The 19,564-nt window shown below is 62.1% G+C and overlaps 2 protein-coding genes across 2 annotated transcripts; both read left to right on the top strand.

Moving 5' to 3' along the window:
• Window positions 1-12: 12 nt before the first annotated feature.
• Window positions 13-4,689, top strand: ZBTB45 (zinc finger and BTB domain containing 45). The gene is made up of 3 exons (XM_041409631.1): window positions 13-479; window positions 3,269-3,407; window positions 3,571-4,689. The coding sequence occupies exons 1-3, from the start codon at window positions 36-38 to the stop codon at window positions 4,041-4,043; spliced, it is 1,056 nt and encodes a 351-aa protein (XP_041265565.1). The 5' UTR covers window positions 13-35; the 3' UTR covers window positions 4,044-4,689.
• A 1,548-nt stretch (window positions 4,690-6,237) lies between these two features.
• TRIM28 (tripartite motif containing 28) lies at window positions 6,238-18,505 on the top strand. The gene is made up of 16 exons (XM_041409630.1): window positions 6,238-6,505; window positions 7,264-7,800; window positions 8,710-8,810; window positions 8,897-9,029; window positions 9,509-9,659; window positions 11,233-11,347; window positions 11,430-11,701; window positions 12,059-12,366; window positions 12,654-12,690; window positions 13,032-13,091; window positions 14,508-14,817; window positions 15,196-15,467; window positions 16,932-17,028; window positions 17,108-17,182; window positions 17,920-18,054; window positions 18,132-18,505. Exons 1-16 carry the CDS (start codon window positions 6,298-6,300, stop codon window positions 18,267-18,269), a joined length of 2,949 nt encoding a protein of 982 aa, XP_041265564.1. The 5' UTR covers window positions 6,238-6,297; the 3' UTR covers window positions 18,270-18,505.
• Window positions 18,506-19,564: the final 1,059 nt, after the last annotated feature.

Raw genomic sequence — 19,564 nt, 5'->3', positions numbered from 1 at the left:
CCCATCCCCCCCGTCCCCCCGCTGTCCCCGCCGCCATGCCGGAGGCCGTGCACTACATCCACCTGCACAACTTCAGCCGCTCGCTGCTGGAGACGCTCAACGGGCAGCGCGTGGCCGGCCACTTCTGCGACGTCACCGTGCGCATCCGCGAGGCCTCGCTGCGCGCCCACCGCTGCGTGCTGGCCGCCGGCAGCCCCTTCTTCCACGACAAGCTGCTGCTGGGCCACTCGGCCATCGAGGTGCCGCCCGTGGTGCCCTCGGCCGCCGTGCGCCAGCTGGTCGAGTTCCTCTACAGCGGCAGCCTGGTGGTGGCCCAGTCCGAGGCGCTGCACATCCTCACGGCCGCCTCCGTGCTGCAGATCAAGACGGTCATCGACGAGTGCACGCAGATCATCTCGCAGGCCCGCGGCCCCGCCGCGCCGCCCGCACACCTGGGGGCCCTGGGGATACATCTGGGGACCCCGGGGACACACCTGGGGGTGCTGGGACACACCTGGGGGCGCTGGGACACACCTGGGGGCGCTGGGACACACCTGGGGGCGCTGGGACACACCTGGGGGCGCTGGGACACACCTGGGGGCGCTGGGACACACCTGGGGGCGCTGGGACACACCTGGGGGCGCTGGGACACACCTGGGGGCGCTGGGACACACCTGGGGGCGCTGGGACACACCTGGGGGCGCTGGGACACACCTGGGGGCGCTGGGACACACCTGGGGGCGCTGGGACACACCTGGGGGCGCTGGGACACACCTGGGGGCGCTGGGACACACCTGGGGGCGCTGGGACACACCTGGGGGCGCTGGGACACACCTGGGGGCGCTGGGACACACCTGGGGGCGCTGGGACACACCTGGGGGCGCTGGGACACACCTGGGGGCGCTGGGACACACCTGGGGGCGCTGGGACACACCTGGGGGCGCTGGGACACACCTGGGGGCGCTGGGACACACCTGGGGGCGCTGGGACACACCTGGGGGCGCTGGGACACACCTGGGGGCGCTGGGACACACCTGGGGGTGCTGGGACACACGTGGGTACTGTGGTGACACACTGGGTCTCGTGGTGACACGTGGGTCGCATGGTGACACACCTGGATCCCATGGTGACACATGGGTCTCGTGGTGACCCTCAGGGTGCCCTGTGTCCATCCGTGCTGGCCTGGGTCAGTCCCTTGTTGTCCTGTCACCTGAGCCCACTGACCACGTTGGCCTGTGCTGGCCTGTGCTGACCCATGTTAGCCTGTGCTGACCCACGTTGGCCTGCAGTGACCCACATTGACCTGTGCTGACCCACGTTGACCTGTGCTGACCCACATTGACCCATCTTGGTTGGTTGACCCATGTTGACCCTCCCCAACACGTGTTGTTCCCTTTTGACCCATGCTGATCCATTGACTCGTATCGCTCTACGTTGACCCGCGTTGACCCTGGCCAACTGATGCTGGTCCATGTTGGCCTGCGGTGATCCGTGGTGACCGTGGATCAATCCGTGGTGACTTGTATTGGTCGATCCACATGGACACACGTGGGTCCATGTTGATCTGTATCAATCCATGTTGACCCATCTTGACTCGGTTGGCCTGCGTTGACTTGGGTTCATCCTTGTTGACCCATGTTGTCCTGTTCTGGCCCATATTGATCTCTGTTGATCCATGTTGGCCAGTATTGATCCATGGTGACCCATCTTGATCAATGTTCGACCATATTGATCCCTGTTGCTGGTCCATCTTGGCACACGTTGACCCATGTTGGCCTGTGTTGACCTATGTTGACGCGTGTTGATCCACACTGACCCTCGTTGACCTGTTCCAATCCATGCTGACCCCTGGTGACACACATGGACCTGTATTGATCCATGCTTACCCATGTTGAATTGTGTTGGTTCACATTGACCCACATTGATCCGTTTTGGCCCATGTTGACACATGTTGACCCATTTTGGTCCATGTTGACCTGCATTGATCTGTGTTGACCCACATTGACCTAATTTGGCTCACGTTGACCCACATTGATCCATTTTGGCTCATGTTTACCTGTAATGATCCATGTTTAGCCATGTTGATCCATATTGGCCCATGTTGGCTCATGTTGACCTGTATTGATCCATTTTGACCCACGTTGAGCCATTTTGGCCCGCGTTGACTCACATTGATCCATTTTGGGCCACATTGACTCACATTGATCCATTTTGGCCCATGTTGACCCACATTAATCCGTTTTGGCCCATGTTCCCCTGTATTGATCTGTGTTGAGCTGTACTGATCCATTTTGGGCCACATTGACTCACATTGATCCATTTTGGCCCATGTTGACCCACATTAATCCGTTTTGGCCCATGTTCCCCTGTATTGATCTGTGTTGAGCTGTACTGATCCATTTTGGGCCACATTGACTCACATTGATCCATTTTGCCCCATGTTGACCCACATTAATCCATTTTGGCCCATGTTGACCCAGATTTATCTGTGTTGACCCACATTGACCCACACTGATCCGCTTTGGCCCATGTTGACCCACATTGATCCGTTTTGGCCCTTGTTGACCCACATAGATCTGTGTTGACCCACGTTGACCCACATTGATCCGTTTTGGCCCATGTTAACCCACATTGATCCGTTTTGGCCCATGTTAACCCACATTGATCCGTTTTGGCCCATGTTGACCCACATTGATCCATTTTGCCCCATGTTGACCCACGTTGATCCGTTTTGGCCCATGTTGACCCACATTGATCCATTTTGCCCCATGTTGACCCACGTTGATCCGTTTTGACCCACGTTGACCCACATTGATCCGTTTTGGCCCATGTTGACCCACATTGACCCACATTGATCTGTGTTGACCCACGTTGACCCACATTGATCCGTTTTGGCCCATGTTGGCCCACATTGATTCGTTTTGGCCCACATTGATCCGTTTTGGCCCATGTTGGCCCACATTGATCCGTTTTGGCCCATGTTGGCCCACATTGATTCGTTTTGGCCCACATTGATCCGTTTTGGCCCATGTTGGCCCACATTGATCCGTTTTGGCCCATGTTGGCCCACCTTGATCCATTTTGGCCCATGCTGACCTGTATTGATCCGTGTTGACCCCTTTTGACCCACGCTGACCCTCATCAATCCACACTGACCTGTATCGATGTATGTTGACCCCTATCGATCCATCTTGACCCATATTGACCCACACTGACCCCTGCTGACCGGTACTGACCCACACTGACCCACACTGACTGGTACCAATCCACGCTGACCCACACTGACCAGTACCAACCCACACTGACCCACACTGACCAGTACCAACCCACGCTGACCCACACTGACCAGTACCAACCCACACTGACCCACAATGACCAGTACCAACCCACACTGACCCACAATGACCAGTACCAACCCACACTGACCAGTACCAACCCCCGCTGACCCACACTGACCAGTACCAACCCATGCTGACCAGTACCAACCCACACTGACCCACACTGACTGGTACTAGCCCACACTGACCCGTACCAGCCCACGCTGACCCACACTGACCGGTACCAGCCCACGCTGACCCACCGTGACTCCAGTTCCCCCCGTTTTCATCTCCGCAGGCGAGAAGCCCCACCAGTGCTCCATCTGCTGGCGCTCCTTCTCCCTGCGGGACTACCTGCTCAAGCACATGGTGACCCACACGGGCGTGCGCGCCTTCCAGTGCGGCGTCTGCTGCAAGCGCTTCACCCAGAAGAGCTCCCTCAACGTGCACATGCGCACGCACCGCCCCGAGCGCTTCCAGTGCCGCCTCTGCACCAAGGGCTTCTCCCACCGCACCCTCCTGGAGCGCCACGCCGCCACCTCCCACCCTGTGCCGCCGCCGGGGCCGCCGCCGGGGCCAGCACCGGGGCCACAGCCCGGGCTGCCGCTGGGGCCACCGCCTGGGCTGCCACCAGGGCCACCGCCGGGGCTGCCACTGGGGCCGCCGCCGGGACCGCCACCGGAGCCTGGACTGGGCACGTGGCCGGGGCCGGACGTGGCGGGCGCTGGCCCCACTCACACGGCCTGAAGGGGGGGTCCCTGCCCCTGGAAGGGCCTTGAGGGTGAGCCCGGGGGCTCCTCGGTGCCCACGGGTGCAGTGGAGCAGCCGGGGTGAAGCCTGGAGGAAGCGTCGGGGATGTTCTCCGTGGGATTCAGGAGGCTGTGGGGACGTTCCTGGTGACAGCAGGAGGGGAGCAGGGCGCCCTGATGGGAACGGGGACGTGGGGAAGGGCCGGGGCTCCTAGCAGCAGCGGGAGCACGGGGCAAATCCCGCCGGGAGCCGTGCCCAGGAGGTGCCGGCAGGAGGAGGCCGGCGGTGGCCAACTCCGGGAAAAACGGAGCCTGGGAATCCCTGTGGCCCTGGGGGGAGGGTGATGATGTCATTGACCTGATGGGACCCATGGAATGTTCTGGAACTGCTCTGGGCACAGGGATTGGATGGATGGACCATGAGTGGCCATGGAGATGCTCGGAGGGCTGGACCATGAGGGTGATGATGTCATTGACCTGATGGCACCCCTGGAATGTTTTGGAACTGCTCTGGGCACAGGGATTGGATGGATGGACCATGAGTGGCCATGGAGATGCTCGAAGGGCTGGACCATGAGGGTGATGACATCATTGACCCGATGGGACCCCTGGAATGTTCTGGAACTGATGTGGACACAGGGATTGGACAGATGGACAGTGAGGGTGATGACGTCATTGACCCGATGGCACCCCCGGAATGTTCTGGAAATGATCTGGGGACAGGGATTGGATGGATGGACTGTGAGGGTGATGACGTCATTGACCTGATAGGACCCCTGGAATGTTCTGGAACTGAGCTGGGCACGGTGATTGGATGGATGGACCGTGGGGGTGATGACGTCATTGACCCGATGGCACCCCTGGAATGTTTTGGAAATGATCTGGGGACAGGGATTGGATGGATGGACTGTGAGGGTGATGACGTCATTGACCCGATGGCACCCCTGGAATGTTTTGGAACTGCTCTGGGCACAGGGATTGGACGGATGGACCGTGAGTGGCCATGAAGATGCTCGGAGGGCCGGACAGACTTGAGGTGTCCCACCTGGAGAAGGACCCAGGGACACCAAGGGGTGACCCAGGAGCTGCGGAGGGACGTGGGACGAGGCCCTGCAGCGCCAGGCCACGAGGAGCAGTGGGAAAGGGGAGAGGGAGGTGGCTTTTGGGGAGAAATCCCTGGGTTTCGGGGAAGGTCCCTCCCCAACCGTTCCGAGGCTCTGTGACGCCCCGGGCGCGGATGTCCCCTGCAGGGACACCACAGGGTCCCTCCCTGTCCCCTCCCCGCCTGTGGCTCCTGTCCCCCAGACGGTGACAAAGAACCCGGGGGTTCAGGGACCCTTGCGGTGCCGTTTTTTACACTAAAACAGACGTCACCTGAGGTGTGTCCCCTGTGGTCTGTCACCTGTGGTGTCCCTGTGCTGTGTCACCCGTGCTGTGTCCCCAGGGCCACCACGCCGTGGTGGCAGCAGCCACAAGGCCACGTGCTGTGTCCATCACAAACCCCGCCGAGATCCACACGGGGACACCCAGGGCCACCAGGACACAGCCAGGGGACAGGGGGGACACTGGGGACAGCCAGGACACCGGGGGGGCACTGGGGACGGGGGGACACCGGGGGGACAGGGGGGACACTGTCCCGGGGCCACCAGCCTCCGCCGTTGGTGCCAGTGCTGCCCAGGGCCCTCCCAGTAACCCCCAGTGACCCCAGTGACCCCAGTAACTCCCAGTGACCCCAGTAACTCCCAGTGATCCCAGTAATTCCCAGTGATCCCAGTAATTCCCAGTAATCCCAGTAACTCCCAGTGACCCCAGTAACTCCCAGTGACCCCAGTAACTCCCAGTGATCCCAGTAACTCCCGCCCCGGCTCTGTTCCCCATTGGTTTGCCCAGCTGTCAATCTCAGTCTCGCCCCCGCCTCCCCGCAGAGCGCCGATGCCGATTGGTAGGTCTGTCCAAGAAGTCCCCGCCTTCTCCCGGGGCTCTTCGGCCGCTGATTGGTTCAGCTCTAGCCGCTCTGCGCGCTGATTGGCCCATTCGCGTTCACATGCCGGGGGCGTCTTCCCGCCCTTTCTTTCCCGCCTTCTCCTCTCCTATTGCTCCCGCGCGCTGTCAATCTCCGCCAATCCCCGCCCTCCTGCCCTCCCATTGGTTCCTCGCCCTGTCAATCTGTCTCAGCGGGCGGTGATTGGCCGCGCCGCGGGGCGGGGGCGGGAGCAGGAGGCCGTGCAGAGTGTGAGGGGGACGCCGCCGCCATGTCGGTGCTGCAGCCGGCGGCGCTCGGGACCGGCCCCGGGGCCAAGGGCGCGGAGCTGCCGGAGCCGCTGGGGCTGCTGGAGCTCTGCGGCGCCTGCCGGGAGCGCCTGAGCCCCCAGCGCGAGCCGCGGCTGCTGCCCTGCCTGCACTCCGTGTGCCGCGCCTGCCTCGGCGCCGCGCCGGGAGCGGCCCCCAGCGACGGGAGCGGTGAGGGGGAACTGGGGTTACTGGGAGCACTGGGGGTTACTGGGGTTACTGGGAGCACTGGGGGTTACTGGGGACACTGGGGGTTACTGGGATCACTGGGAGTTACTGGGAGCACTGGGGTTACTGGGATCACTGGGCGTTACTGGGATCATTGGGGTTACTGGGAGCACTGGGGTTACTGGGATCACTGGGGTTACTGGGAGCACTGGGGTTACTGGGATCACTGGGAGTTACTGGGAGCACTGGGGTTACTGGGAGCACTGGGGTTACTGGGATCACTGGGGTTACGGCGGGGTAGGGCGGGGGGTTGGTGGGGACACTGGGAGCACTGGGGGTTACTGGGAGTTACTGGGATCGCTGGAGTTTGCTGGGGTTACTTGGGAGGTACTGGGATTTACTGGGATCACTGGGGGTTACTGGGAACACTGGGGAGGCACTGGGGGTTACTGGGAGCACTGGTGGTCACTGGTGTTTTTGGGATTTACTGGGAATGCTGGGGGTTAGTGGGAGCACTGGGGAGGGAGGCACAGGGGATTACTGGGGGTTACTGGGAGCTCAGGGTGCACTGGGGAGGCACTGGAGTTACTGGGGGGCACTGGGGTTGCTGGGATCACTGGGATCACTGGGGTTGCTGGGATCACTGGGGTTGCTGGGATCACTGGGGTTACTGGGAGCACTGGGGTTACTGGGAGCACTGGGGGTTACTGGGAGCACTGGGGGTTACTGGGGGGCACTGGGGTTACTGGGATCACGGGGAGTTACTGGGAGCACTGGGGTTACGGGGATCACTGGGCGTTACTGGGATCATTGGGGTTACTGGGGGGCACTGGGGTTACTGGGATCATTGGGGTTACTGGGAATTGGCCCATTCGCGTTCACATGCCGGGGGCGTCTTCCCGCCCTTTCTTTCCCGCCTTCTCCTCTCCTATTGCTCCCGCGCGCTGTCAATCTCCGCCAATCCCCGCCCTCCTGCCCTCCCATTGGTTCCTCGCCCTGTCAATCTGTCTCAGCGGGCGGTGATTGGCCGCGCCGCGGGGCGGGGGCGGGAGCAGGAGGCCGTGCAGAGTGTGAGGGGGACGCCGCCGCCATGTCGGTGCTGCAGCCGGCGGCGCTCGGGACCGGCCCCGGGGCCAAGGGCGCGGAGCTGCCGGAGCCGCTGGGGCTGCTGGAGCTCTGCGGCGCCTGCCGGGAGCGCCTGAGCCCCCAGCGCGAGCCGCGGCTGCTGCCCTGCCTGCACTCCGTGTGCCGCGCCTGCCTCGGCGCCGCGCCGGGAGCGGCCCCCAGCGACGGGAGCGGTGAGGGGGAACTGGGGTTACTGGGAGCACTGGGGGTTACTGGGAGCTCTGGGGGTTACTGGGGGGCACTGGGAGCCACTGGGAGCACAGGGGGTTACTGGGGGGCACTGGGAGCACTGGGGGTTACTGGGAGCTCTGGGGGTTACTGGGGGGCACTGGGAGCCACTGGGAGCACAGGGGGTTACTGGGGGGCACTGGGAGCACTGGGGGTTACTGGGAGCTCTGGGGGTTACTGGGGGGCACTGGGAGCCACTGGGAGCACAGGGGGTTACTGGGGGGCACTGGGAGCACTGGGGGTTACTGGGAGCTCTGGGGGTTACTGGGGGGCACTGGGAGACACTGCGGTTACTGGGGGGCACTGGGGGTTACTGGGAGATGCTGGGAGACACTGGGAGCACTGGGGGTTACTGGGAACACTGGGAGCACTGGGGGTTACTGGGAGTTACTGGGATCGCTGGAGTTTGCTGGGGTTACTTGGGAGGTACTGGGATTTACTGGGATCACTGGGGGTTACTGGGAGCACTGGTGGTCACTGGTGTTTTTGGGATTTACTGGGAATGCTGGGGGTTAGTGGGAGCACTGGGGAGGGAGGCACAGGGGATTACTGGGGGTTACTGGGAGCTCAGGGTGCACTGGGGAGGCACTGGATGGCACTGTCCCCTCCGTGGGGACACTGTGACCCTGCTGTGGCACTGTCCCCTCCGTGGGGACACCATTGTCCCCTCTCTGGGGGGCTCTGGTGGCTCCAGGACTTCCCTGAAGTGGCCTCAGTGGCTGTGGTGGCCCTGGGGCTCCTTTGGGGGTGCCCAGCCCCCACTCTGCTGACGAGCCAGCCTTTGGTGACAGTGGAGGTGACAAGGAGGTGACAAGGAGGGCGTGGGGTGACTCTGTCCCCTCTCTGTCCCCCAGTGTTCGAGTGCCCCGTGTGCCACCAGCAGTGTCCCCTGGGTGACATCATGGAGAACCTCTTCCTGCAGGCCAGCACGGCCGCCACAGCCACCAGCGGGCAGGTACCGCCTCGTCAGCGCTAATTACCGCTAATTAGCACTGACTGGGGCTGAGGGACGTCCCAACCCAGCGTGTCCCTTGTCCCCAGAGCTGCACCAGCTGCGAGGACAACGCGGCGGCCACCAGCTTCTGCCTGGAGTGCGCCGAGCCGCTGTGTGACACCTGCGTGGAGGCACACCTGAGGGTCAGGGACACCCGGGAGCACAGCGTGCAGCCCCTCGGTGAGTGCTGGCACTGTCCCCTCTGTCACCCCCTGTCCCTGTCCCCGTGGCTGTGTGACACCTGCGTGGAGGCACACCTGAGGGTCAGGTACACCCGGGAGCACAGCGTGCAGCCCCTGGGTGAGTGCTGGCACTGTCACCTCTGTCACCTCCTGTCACCCCTCTGTCACCTGTGTCACCCCTGTCACCCCCTGTCCGTGCCTGTTACCAGGTGCTGACCCTGTCAGCAGATCCGTCCTGGTGCCATCCCTGGTGCCCCCCCATTCCCAGTTTCCCATTCCCCCATTCCCATTTCCCCATCCCCGTGTTCCAGTTCCCATTTCCATTTTCCCACTTACCCATATTACCATTGCCCTTACCATTCCCATGTTCCCATTCCCCCATTCCCAGTTTCCCAGTTCCCCCATTCCCATTCCCCCCATTCCCCCATTCCCATTCCCCCATCCCCATTCCCAGTTCCCCGTTCCCTCTCTCCTCAGGCTCTCCCGCCGTGCCCGGTGCCGGGTCGGGTTCGGGGCCGTGCCCGGGGCCGTGCCCGGCGCACCCTCGGCAGCCGCTGTCGCTGTTCTGCGGCGCCTGTGACGCCCTCACGTGCCGCGAGTGTCACCTGGGCCCGCACCGCCAGCACCCGTGAGTGCCCCCTGCGCTCATCAGCGCTAATTAGCGCGGGGCCCGCGTCATTAGTGCTAATTAGCGCCAGGGCAGTCGGCCACCCGGGCAGGATAGCTGAACGGGTTTAGTGCCAGGGCAGCTGCGCAGCAGGGCCGCCCGTGGAGGTGGCTGTAGTTAATTAATGGGCTGATTAATTACCGGGAAACACCTAGAGTCGGCTTGCCGGTTAATTACTCTTGTTGATTAACTGCTGGTTTTATTAATGGTTTTATGACTGAGTTTATTACGCAGTTTATTACTGGCTTTGTTATTGAGTTTATTACTGATTTTTACTGATTTTATTACTGATATTATTGTTGACTTAATTAGTGATTTAATCACTGATTTCGTTACTGATTTTACTACTAATTCTATTACTGATTTAATTACTGATTTAATTACTGATTCTATTATTGACTTTATTACTGAGTTTTTATGTGGGTTTATCACTGACTCAATTGCTGATCCAATTGCTGTTTTTATTACTGATTTTATTACTGATTCAATTACTGATTTAATTACTGACCCAATTACTGATTTAATTACCGATCCTATCACTGATTTAATGACTGAGTTTATTATTTATTTTATCACTGGTTTTATTAAAGCTCGTTAGTTGGGAGGTGCTGAAGGGTTGGGAAAGGTGGGAATTAATTAGCAGAGGGGGAGTAGCTTGAACTAGAAAGAGCTAATTGCTAATCAATTAATAATTTAATTGGTTGTTTAAATTAATAGGTTGTTTAAATTAATTTCTTTTTTAATCAATCTTAGTCGAGTTTTTTTATGGTTTTGCTGTTTTTTATTGATTGAAATTCAGGGAAATCAATAACTGCTTTGATTGGTTAGCTGACCACATATTTACCTAGCTTGATTGCCTTATTAATTAGTTCATTTACTTGGTCATTAACGGCATTAGAAGCACTTTTGTTGGGTAAGATCTAATTGAATTAATGTAATTAGGGATTGAATGACAGAATCTGTTACCTGGGGCATCTCGTTAACTAAAAACCCTTAATCCACTGAGTTAATTAGATAATTGAAGCCCAATGAGGATTAATTAGCTTATTAATGAGTAGTGAGCTAATAAGCTTAATTTTTCTTTTCTCTCCCCTTTTCTCTCTCTTTTCTCTCTCTTTTTCCTCCCTTTTCCTTTTCCCCTTTTCCCTTCCCATTTTTCCTTACTCCTCCTTTGCCCCCTTTTCCCTTTCCCCCTTTTTCCTTTCCTCTCTTTTCCCTTTTTTATTTTCTCCCTCTTTTTCTCCCTTTTTTCTCCTCCCTTTCTGTCCCTTTCCCCTCTTCCCTCCCCCTCTTTTCCTACTCTTTTCCCACCTTTTCCCCCTCTCCCCCATTTTTCCTTTTCCCTTCCCTTTTTCCTCACTTTCTCCTCCATTTTCTCCCTGTTCCTCCCCGTTTCCCCCAATTTCTCCCTGTGTTTCTCCCCATTTTCTGGCATTTCCCCCCGTGTTTCCCCCATGATTCCCCCATGTTTTTCCCCATTTCCCCCCCAATTTTCCCCATTTCCCCCATTTCAATCCATGTTTTCCCCGCGCAGCATCCGCCGCGGGACGGACGCGCAGAAGCGCCTGCAGGTGGAGGTGAAGCTCGCCATCCTGCAGATCATGAAGGAGCTCAACAAACGCGCCAAGGCGCTGGTGGGCGACGTCCAGGTGAGCCCGCCGCCGCCCTGGCCCCGTCCCCGCGTCCCCGGCGGCGCGGTGACGCGGCCGTCCCCTCCGTGTGTCCCCGCAGCGCGTCACCGAGGGCCGGCAGGAGCGGCTGGAGCGGCAGCGGCGCGCGCTGAGCCGGGCGCAGCGGCTGCAGGAGCACGCGCTGCGCTTCGGGGCCCGCGCGCTGCACGGCCCCCACGGCGCCGCCCTGCTGCTCTCCAGGAGGCTGGTGAGGGACCCCTGGGACCCCCGGGCTGGGGGTGGCACTTGGGCCCCTGGAGCTCCCAGAGCCGCAGGGGGAGCTCCGCTTCCAGTGGGACCTGCAGGGATGGACCAGGAGTGCCCAGAGCTTCGGTGAGGGGACACTGGGGACACTGGGGATATCTGGGGACACCGGGGACACCTGGGGACACCGGGGACAGCCAGGGGACACCAGGGACAGCCAGGGGACAACGGGGGACAGGGACACAAGGGACAAGGGCATGACAAAGGACAGGAGGGGTGAGGGTGGCGGTGACAAGGGACAGGGGGACCCAGGGAGGGGATGACAGGGGACAGGGGGTGACAAGGGACAGGGGGACCCAGGGAGGGGGTGACAAGGGACAGGGGGTGTCATGGAGAGTGTGACAAGGGACAGGGAGTGTCATGGAAGGGGTGACAAGGGAGAGGGGGTGACAGGGGACAGGATGTCCCTGTTTGGGGGGTGGCAAGGAGGGGGTGGCAAGTGACACCCCCCCGTGATGTCCCCACCCCCCGTGATGTCCACTCCCCTCCCCGATGTCCTCGCAGGGACCTGAGGGACATTCTGGGGGTGCCACCCCCGGAGCCCCCCGTGATGTCCCCTCCCCCTGATGTCCTGCAGGGCCACCCCCAGGCCACGGTGGTCACTGGGGGACAGGTGACACCGGAGCTGCTCCTGCAGGGTCCCCCCCAGCTGTCACCTCCCCCGCAGCTGTCACCTCCCCTCCGGCTGTCACCTCCCCCCCTGGAGCCAGCGGCAGCCCCGAGCCCCGAGCTGGGTGAGGGGACATGGGGACATGGGAGGGGACAGGGGATGGGGACATGGGAGGGGACACAGGAGGGGACATGGGGATGGGGACACGGGAGGGGACAGGGGGACATGGGAGGGGACACGGGAGGGGAACAGATGAGGGGACATGGGGACACAGGGAAGGAGACAGGGGAGGGGGACAAGGGATGGGGACAGGGGAGTGGGATACGGGACAGGGGAGGGGACATGGAGACACAGGGAGGGGGACAGGGGAGGGGACCCGCAGGAAGTCCCTTATGTGGCATTTGTCACCAGCCACCAGCCCTGAAAACGGCGTCACTGGAGAGAGGATGTGAGTGTCCCTGTCCCTTGTCACCCCCTGCCACCCCTGGGACTCCCTGTCCTTTGTCACCCCCACCGTGGTCGCTCCTGTCCCTTGTCACCCCCTCTGCTTCCTGCTGTCCCTTGTCACCCTCATGCTGTCCCTTGTCCCAGGGGTGACATGTGTCCCCTGTCCCCTGTCCCTTGTCCCAGGGGTGACATGTGTCCCCTGTCCCTTGTCCCAGGGGTGACATGTGTCCCCTGTCCCTTTCCCAGGGGTGACATGTGTCCCTTGTCCCAGGGGTGACATGTGTTCCCTGTCCCCTGCACCTTGTCCCAGGGGTGACATGTGTCCCCTGTCCCGTTGTGCAGGAGGAACCCCAGCAGTTCCCCCCAGGAGGAGAAGCTCGTTAAGAAGCTGCTCATTAAGCGGTAATTAGAGCGTGGGGGAGGGGAGGAGGGACCTGTCACCTGCAGCCCCTCCCATCCTGTCCCTTGGCCAGGACGTCCCTGTCCCCTATCCTGGGGTCTCCCCGTGCCAGGACCCCCGTCCCTGTCCCCAACACCCCTGCGCCTTGTCACTGTCCCTGTCCCCAACCCTCCCCAGCCTTGTCACTGTCCCTGTCCCCTGTCCCGAACTGTCCCCAGCCTTGTCACTGTCCCAGTCCCCTGTCCCGACCCCTTGTCACTCTCCCTGTCCCCACCCCTCCCCAGCCTTGTCACTGTCCCTGTCCCCTGTCCCGAACTGTTCCCAGCCTTGTCACTGTCCCTTGTCTCCCTGTCCCCAGCCCTTGTCACTGTCCCTGTCCCCAACCCTCCCCAGCCTTGTCACTGTCCCTGTCCCCAGCCTTGTCACTGTCCCAGTCCCCTGTCCCCAGCCCTTGTCCCTGTCCCCAACCCTCCCCAGCCTTGCCACTGTCCCTGTCCCCTGTCTCGAACTGTCCCCAGCCTTGTCACTGTCCCAGTCCCCTGTCCCCAGCCCTTGTCCCTGTCCCCAACCCTCCCCAGCCTTGTCACTGTCCCTGTCCCCAACCCTCCCCAGCCTTGTCACTGTCCCTGTCCCCTGTCCCGAACTGTCCCCAGCCTTGTCACTGTCCCTGTCCCCTGTCCCGAACTGTTCCCAGTCTTGTCACTGTCCCTTGTCTCCCTGTCCCCAACCCTTGTCCCTGTCCCTGTCCCCAACCCTCCCCAGCCTTGCCACTGTCCCTGTCCCCCGTCTCGAACTGGCCCCAGCCTTGTCACTGTCCCAGTCCCCTGTCCCCAGCCCTTGTCCCTGTCCCCAACCCTCCCCAGCCTTGTCACTGTCCCTGTCCCCTGTCTCGAACTGTCCCCAGCCTTGTCACTGTCCCAGTCCCCTGTCCCCAGCCCTTGTCCCTGTCCCCAACCCTCCCCAGCCTTGTCACTGTCCCATGTCCCCCTGTCCCAGAGTTCCCAGGAACCCCCAGCCCCCTGATCTCCTGGAATCTCCCCCGCTGAAGTTTGGGGTCCCCGGGTGATCCTGCTGTCCCCCAGGAGGGTCCCCTGGGGTTTGGGTCCCTGGGTAACCCCGCTGTCCCCCAGGAGGGTCCCCTGATGTTTGGGGTCCCTGGGTGACCCCGCTGTCCCCCAGGAGGGGCCCCTGAGGTTTGGGGTCCCCGGGTGACCCTGCTGTCCCCCAGGAGGGTCCCCTCAGAGGTTTGGGGTCCCCGTGTGACTCCGCTGTCCCCCTGAGGTTTGGGGTCCCCGTGTGACCCCGCTGTCCCCCAGGAGGGTCCCCTGAGAGGTTTGGGGTCCCCGGGTGACCCCGCTGTCCCCCAGGAGGGGCCCCTGAGAGGTTTGGGGTCCCCGGGTGACCCCGCTGTCCCCCAGGAGGGGCCCCCCCGAGGCCCAGGACAGCCCCCGGCTCCCCAAGCAGCCGCGGGTGAGCCTGGAGCGCCTGGAGCTGGACCTGGAGCTGGACCCGGCGCAGCCACCCGTGTTCCGCATCTTCCCGGGACCCTCGGCCCAGGAGTTCAGCCTCATCGTCATCGAGCAGGGCTCAGCGGGGACAGAGGGGACAGCAGGGACAGAGGGGACAGCGGGGACAGAAGGGACACCGGGGACAGAAGGGACAGCGGGGACACCAGGGACAGAAGGGACAGCGGGGACAGCGCAGCCACACGGAGCCCTCCTTGTCAAGGTGAGTCACCCCCGTGTCTCCTCCATTGTCCCCAGGCTCTGTCCCCACCCAGGTGAGTGTCCCCTGTCCCACTCCCCATCCCCTGTGTCCCTTCCCCATCCAGGTGAGTGCCCCCAGTGTCCCTCCCCACCCTGTGTGTCCCCTTCCCCATCCAGGTGAGTCCCCCATGTTCTCCCTTGTCAAGGTGTCCCCTTTCCCCCTACAGTGTTCCCTGTCCCCCTCCCCACCCTGTGTGTCCCTTCCCCACCCTCTCCAGTGTCCCCTGTCCCTGACCATGTCCCCTGTCCCTCTGTCCCCTGTCCCCTGTCCCTGACCATGTCCCCTGTCCCTGTGACCCCTGTCCCTGTCCCCTGTCCCTGACCGTGTCCCCCTGTGCAGGAGGAGCAGCAGGAGTCGCCCATTGGGGACACCGGGGACAGCGGGGACACCAAACCCGTAGGGCTGCTGCCCCCTGCCCTGGGGGAGCCGGGCCCTGCCCCGGGCTCCTCCCCTGGCCTGGGGCTCCCGGTGGTCCCGGTGGTCCCGGGGGGGCTCCCGGGGGTCTCGTGCTGCCGCGTGTGCGGCCAGGCCGGGGCCGTGGTGATGTGTGACCGCTGCCAGCGCTGCTTCCACCTGCACTGCCACCTGCCCGCGCTGCACGACGTGCCCAGGTATGGGATCTGCTGCTGGGATCTGCTGCTGGGATCCATCACAGGGATCTGCTGCCCCTCAGCGCCTCCCTGGGCCTGGGATCCACTGCCCCGTGTCACCCCCTGATCCCCCAATGTCCCCAGGATCCACTGCCCTGTGTCACCCCTGAATGTCCTTGGGATCCACTGCCCCGTGCCAGCCCCTGAATCCCCCAATGTCCCCAGGATCCACTGCCCCATGTCACCTCCTAATGTCCCTGGGATCCACTGCCCCATGTCACCTCCCAATGTCCCTGGGATCCACTGCCCCGTGCCAGCCCCTGGGAGCTGGGATCCACTGCCCCGTGTCACCCCTGAATGTCCCTGGGATCCACTGCCCCATGTCACCCCCTGGGACGTGCCTGGATCCCCTGCTCCAATGTCAGCCCCCTGTGGATCAGCTGGGAGCTCTTGGATCCTGGGTCTCCTGTCCCTGATCCCTCTGGGAATCCCCCACTGACCCCAAACCTCATGTGGGTCCTGAGGTGCCGATCCCATGGGTTCCCATTCCCAATCCCATTCCTGATCCCTCAATGCCCTGGGATCCCATTCCAAATCCCTCGATCCCAAACCCCTGGGACTCTCCAGGTGCCAATCCCATGTGATCCCCATCCCAGATCCCCAGTGGTCTCCAGGCACCAATCCCATGGGATCCCATTCCCAATCCCATTCCTGACCCCTTGATCACAGATCCATGGGGATCCCCAGCTGCCGATCCCATGGGATCCCATTCCCAGTTCCAGACCCGCAGTGGCCCCCAGGTGCTGATCCCATGGGATTCCAATCCCAGACCCCTGGGGGTCTCTGGGCACTGATTCCAGAATCCCAATCCCAGATCTCCGAGGGTCTCCGGGCGCTGATCCCATGGGATCCTGTTCCTGATCCCTTGATCCCAGACCCCTGGGGATCCCTGTTCCTGATCCCCCGTGACCCCATTCCCAATGCCTTGATCCCAGCCCTGTGGAGATCCCTGGGCACCGATCCCACGTGACCCCGTTCCCTCAATCCCAGCCCCAAAGGGATCCCTGGGCGCTGATCCTCTGTGACCCCGTTCCCAATCCCAGCCCTGTGGGGATCCTCATTCCCAGCCCCCTGTGACGCCGTTCCTGATCCCAGCCCCGTGGGGATCCCTGTTCCTGATCCCTCATGACCCTGTTCCCAATCCCATGGGGATTCCCATTCCCGATCCCTCAATCCCAGCCCCATGGGGATCCCCGTTCCTGATCCCCTTGACCCTCTTCCCAATCCAGCCCCATGGAGATCCCTGTTCCCGATCCCCTGTGACCCTGTTCCTGATCCCAGCCCCGCGGGGGATCCCTGTTCCCGATCCCCCGTGACCCTGTTCCTGATCCCAGCCCCATGGGGATCCCCATTCCCGATCCCAGCCCCGTGGGGATCCCCGATCCGTCAATCCCAGCCCCCCGTGACCCCGTCCCGCTCCCGCAGCCCCGAGTGGACGTGTTTGCTGTGCCAGGAGCTGCCCCCGCCCCTCCTGGAGCCGGAGCAGGGCCCCTCCCTCAAGCTGAGCCCCCAGGACCAGCAGGTGAGGCCGGGCTGATCCCGATGGTTGATCCCATGGGATCTCCTCCCTCGGGATCTCAGCACCGACCCCGACCCCGCAGCGCTGCGAGTTCGTCCTGCTGGAGCTGCTGTGCCACGAGCCCTGCCGGCCCCTGCAGCGCCTCTGCAGCTCCCCGGTGAGCGGGGATCGCGGGGGGATCTGGGGGGATCAGTGGGGAGCTGGGACCCATCGGGGGGATCTGGGCTGGAATCGGGGGGATCTGGGACCTGGGGGGGATCAGGGTTGGGATCAGGAACAGGGTCAGCAGGGGGAGCGGAGCAGGGATCTGGGGGGATCAGCTCCATGGTGAGCAGGTGGGATCAGGGTGGGTGATCAGCTCCCTGGTCTGCAGCAGGAGCAGATCAGGGGATCTGGGGGATGGGATCTGGGGGCGATCAGCTCCTGGGTGAGCGGGTGGGATCTGGGGGGGATCAGGGGTAGGATCAGCTCCACAGTGAGTGGTGAGCAGGTGGGAGTGGGAGGGATCTGGGATCGGGATCAGGGGGTGGGATCAGGATCAGGGATGGATCATGGGTGGGATCAAGATAAGGGGCGGGATCAGGGAATTTGGGATGGGATCTGGGGAGGGATCAGGGTGGGATTGGGTGGGGTTAGGGGGTGGGCTCTGCCCTGTTTGGGATCAGCCCTGTTTGGGATCAGGGGTGGGATCAGGGGTGGGATCAGCCCCGTTTGGGATCAGGGGTGGGATCAGCCCTGTTTGGGATCAGGGGTGGGATCAGCCCTGTTTGGGATCAGGGGTGGGATCAGGGCTGGGATCAGCCCCGTTTGGGATCAGGGCTGGGATCAGCCCCGTTTGGATCAGGGCTGGGCTCTGGCCCGCCGGGGCCGCTGACCCCGCTGCCCGCCCCTCAGGACGGCCGCGACGCCATGGACCTGACGCTGATGCGGGCGCGGCTGCAGGAGAAGCTGAGCCCCCACTACCGCAGCCCCGAGGAGTTCGCCCGCGACGGCTGGCGCCTGCTGCGGCAGTTCCACCGCCTCACCGAGGTCTGGCAGCCCCCGGGGGGGCTCTTTTTGGGGTTTTTGGCCGGGCCAGCCCCTCTGGAGTTGACATTTCCCCCCAGGACAAGGCAGATGTCCAGTCCATCCTGGAGCTGCAGCGTTTCCTCGAGAGCCGCCTCAGCGCTGTCTTCGGCGACCAGAAGTTCTCCAGGCTCCTGCTGGATCCCGAGGAAGCCCTGGAGGTGTCTCCAGGCTCCTGACTGCCCCTCCTGGGGGGTGAAAGACCTCCCAGCACCCCGATTTCCCCTCCCAGCACCCCGATTTCCCCTCCTAGGACCCCGATTTGCTCCCACCATAGGTTCTGTTTCCCCCCCCATAAGTTGGGGTTCCCCCCAGAGCCCCCCAGGATGTGGGGGCGTCTCTGTCCCTCATTAGCCTGGGGTCACGTGGGAAAAAATAAAACCCTGGTCTCCTGGGTTCTGCCTCATTTCTGGGCTGGATCTGACCTGGATTTCCTGGATTCTGCCCCATTTTTGTGCTTGGATTTCCTGGATTCTCCCCCATTTCAGAGCTTGGATTTCCTGGATTCTCCCCAGTTTCAGGGCTTGATTTGACCTGGATTTCCTGGATTCTGTCCCATTTCTGTGCTTGGATTTCCTGGAATTTCCCTAATTTCAGTGCCTGCATTCCCTGGGTTCTCCCCCATTTCAGAGCTTGGATTTCCTGGATTCTCCCCAATTGCAGTGCTTGGATTTCCTGGAATTTCCCTGATTTCAGTGCTTGGATTTCCTGGGTTCTCCCCCATTTCCAGGCTGGATCCACCCCGTGCCCCCCATTTTCCCTCCTGCTGCCCCTCCACGTCCATCCCTGCCTCCCTGAGCTGAACTGGAAGCTGCTGGGGTGCAACTGGGGCTGGCAGCGCTGAGAGGGAAGGGACTGGGAGGGGAAACTGGTCCCAGTTCACCCCCTGGGCCAGTAAAGATGGCGGCGCCCATGAGCAACATGGCAGCGCCCATTGGGAGATGGGGCCTCGAGCCCCGTCCCCGGTGCAGGATTGGCTGGTGGGAGCCGGGGAGAGCCGAAGTGTTCCGGAAAGAGCCGAGCGTGAAGCGCGGGAGACACAAATGAAGCGGCTGCCGGAAAGACCCGAAGTGGCGGCGATCGGCACTTTTCGGACCGCCTCGCCCCGCCTCTCGTTCCGGAAGAACCCGAAGTGTTCCGGAAAGAGCCGAGTGCGAAGCGCGGGAGAGACAAACGAAGCGGCTGCCGGAAAGAGCCGAGGGGCGGAGATCGGCCCTTTTCGGAGCGCCTCGCCCCGCCTCTCGTTCCGGAAGAACCCGAAGTGTTCCGGAAAGAGCCGAGCGTGAAGCGCGGGAGAGACAAATGAAGCGGCTGCCGGAAAGACCCGAAGGGGCGGCGATCGGCACTTTTCGGAGCGCCTCGCCCCGCCTCTCGTTCCGGAAGAACCCGAAGTGTTCCGGAAAGAGCCGAGCGTGAAGCGCGGGAGAGACAAACGAAGCGGCTGCCGGAAAGAGCCGAGGGGCGGAGATCGGCG

The sequence above is a fragment of the Onychostruthus taczanowskii genome, unplaced genomic scaffold (assembly GCF_017590055.1).
Source record: "Onychostruthus taczanowskii isolate IOZ18803 unplaced genomic scaffold, ASM1759005v1 scaffold301, whole genome shotgun sequence".
Taxonomy (NCBI): Eukaryota; Metazoa; Chordata; class Aves; order Passeriformes; family Passeridae; genus Onychostruthus; species Onychostruthus taczanowskii.
This window is presented reverse-complemented; position numbering and strand designations above follow the sequence as displayed.

Coding starts and splice junctions, on each gene's coding strand:
- ZBTB45 (XM_041409631.1), top strand. CDS start 36: ATGCCGGAGGCCGTGCACTACATCCACCTGCACAACTTCAGCCGCTCG. Junction 480..3,268: donor CCCCGGGGACACACCTGGGG/GTGCTGGGACAC, acceptor CACACTGACCAG/TACCAACCCACACTGACCCA. Junction 3,408..3,570: donor GTACCAACCCACACTGACCA/GTACCAACCCCC, acceptor CCGTGACTCCAG/TTCCCCCCGTTTTCATCTCC.
- TRIM28 (XM_041409630.1), top strand. CDS start 6,298: ATGTCGGTGCTGCAGCCGGCGGCGCTCGGGACCGGCCCCGGGGCCAAG. Junction 11,348..11,429: donor CGCTGGTGGGCGACGTCCAG/GTGAGCCCGCCG, acceptor GTGTCCCCGCAG/CGCGTCACCGAGGGCCGGCA. Junction 15,468..16,931: donor GCGCTGCACGACGTGCCCAG/GTATGGGATCTG, acceptor CCGCTCCCGCAG/CCCCGAGTGGACGTGTTTGC.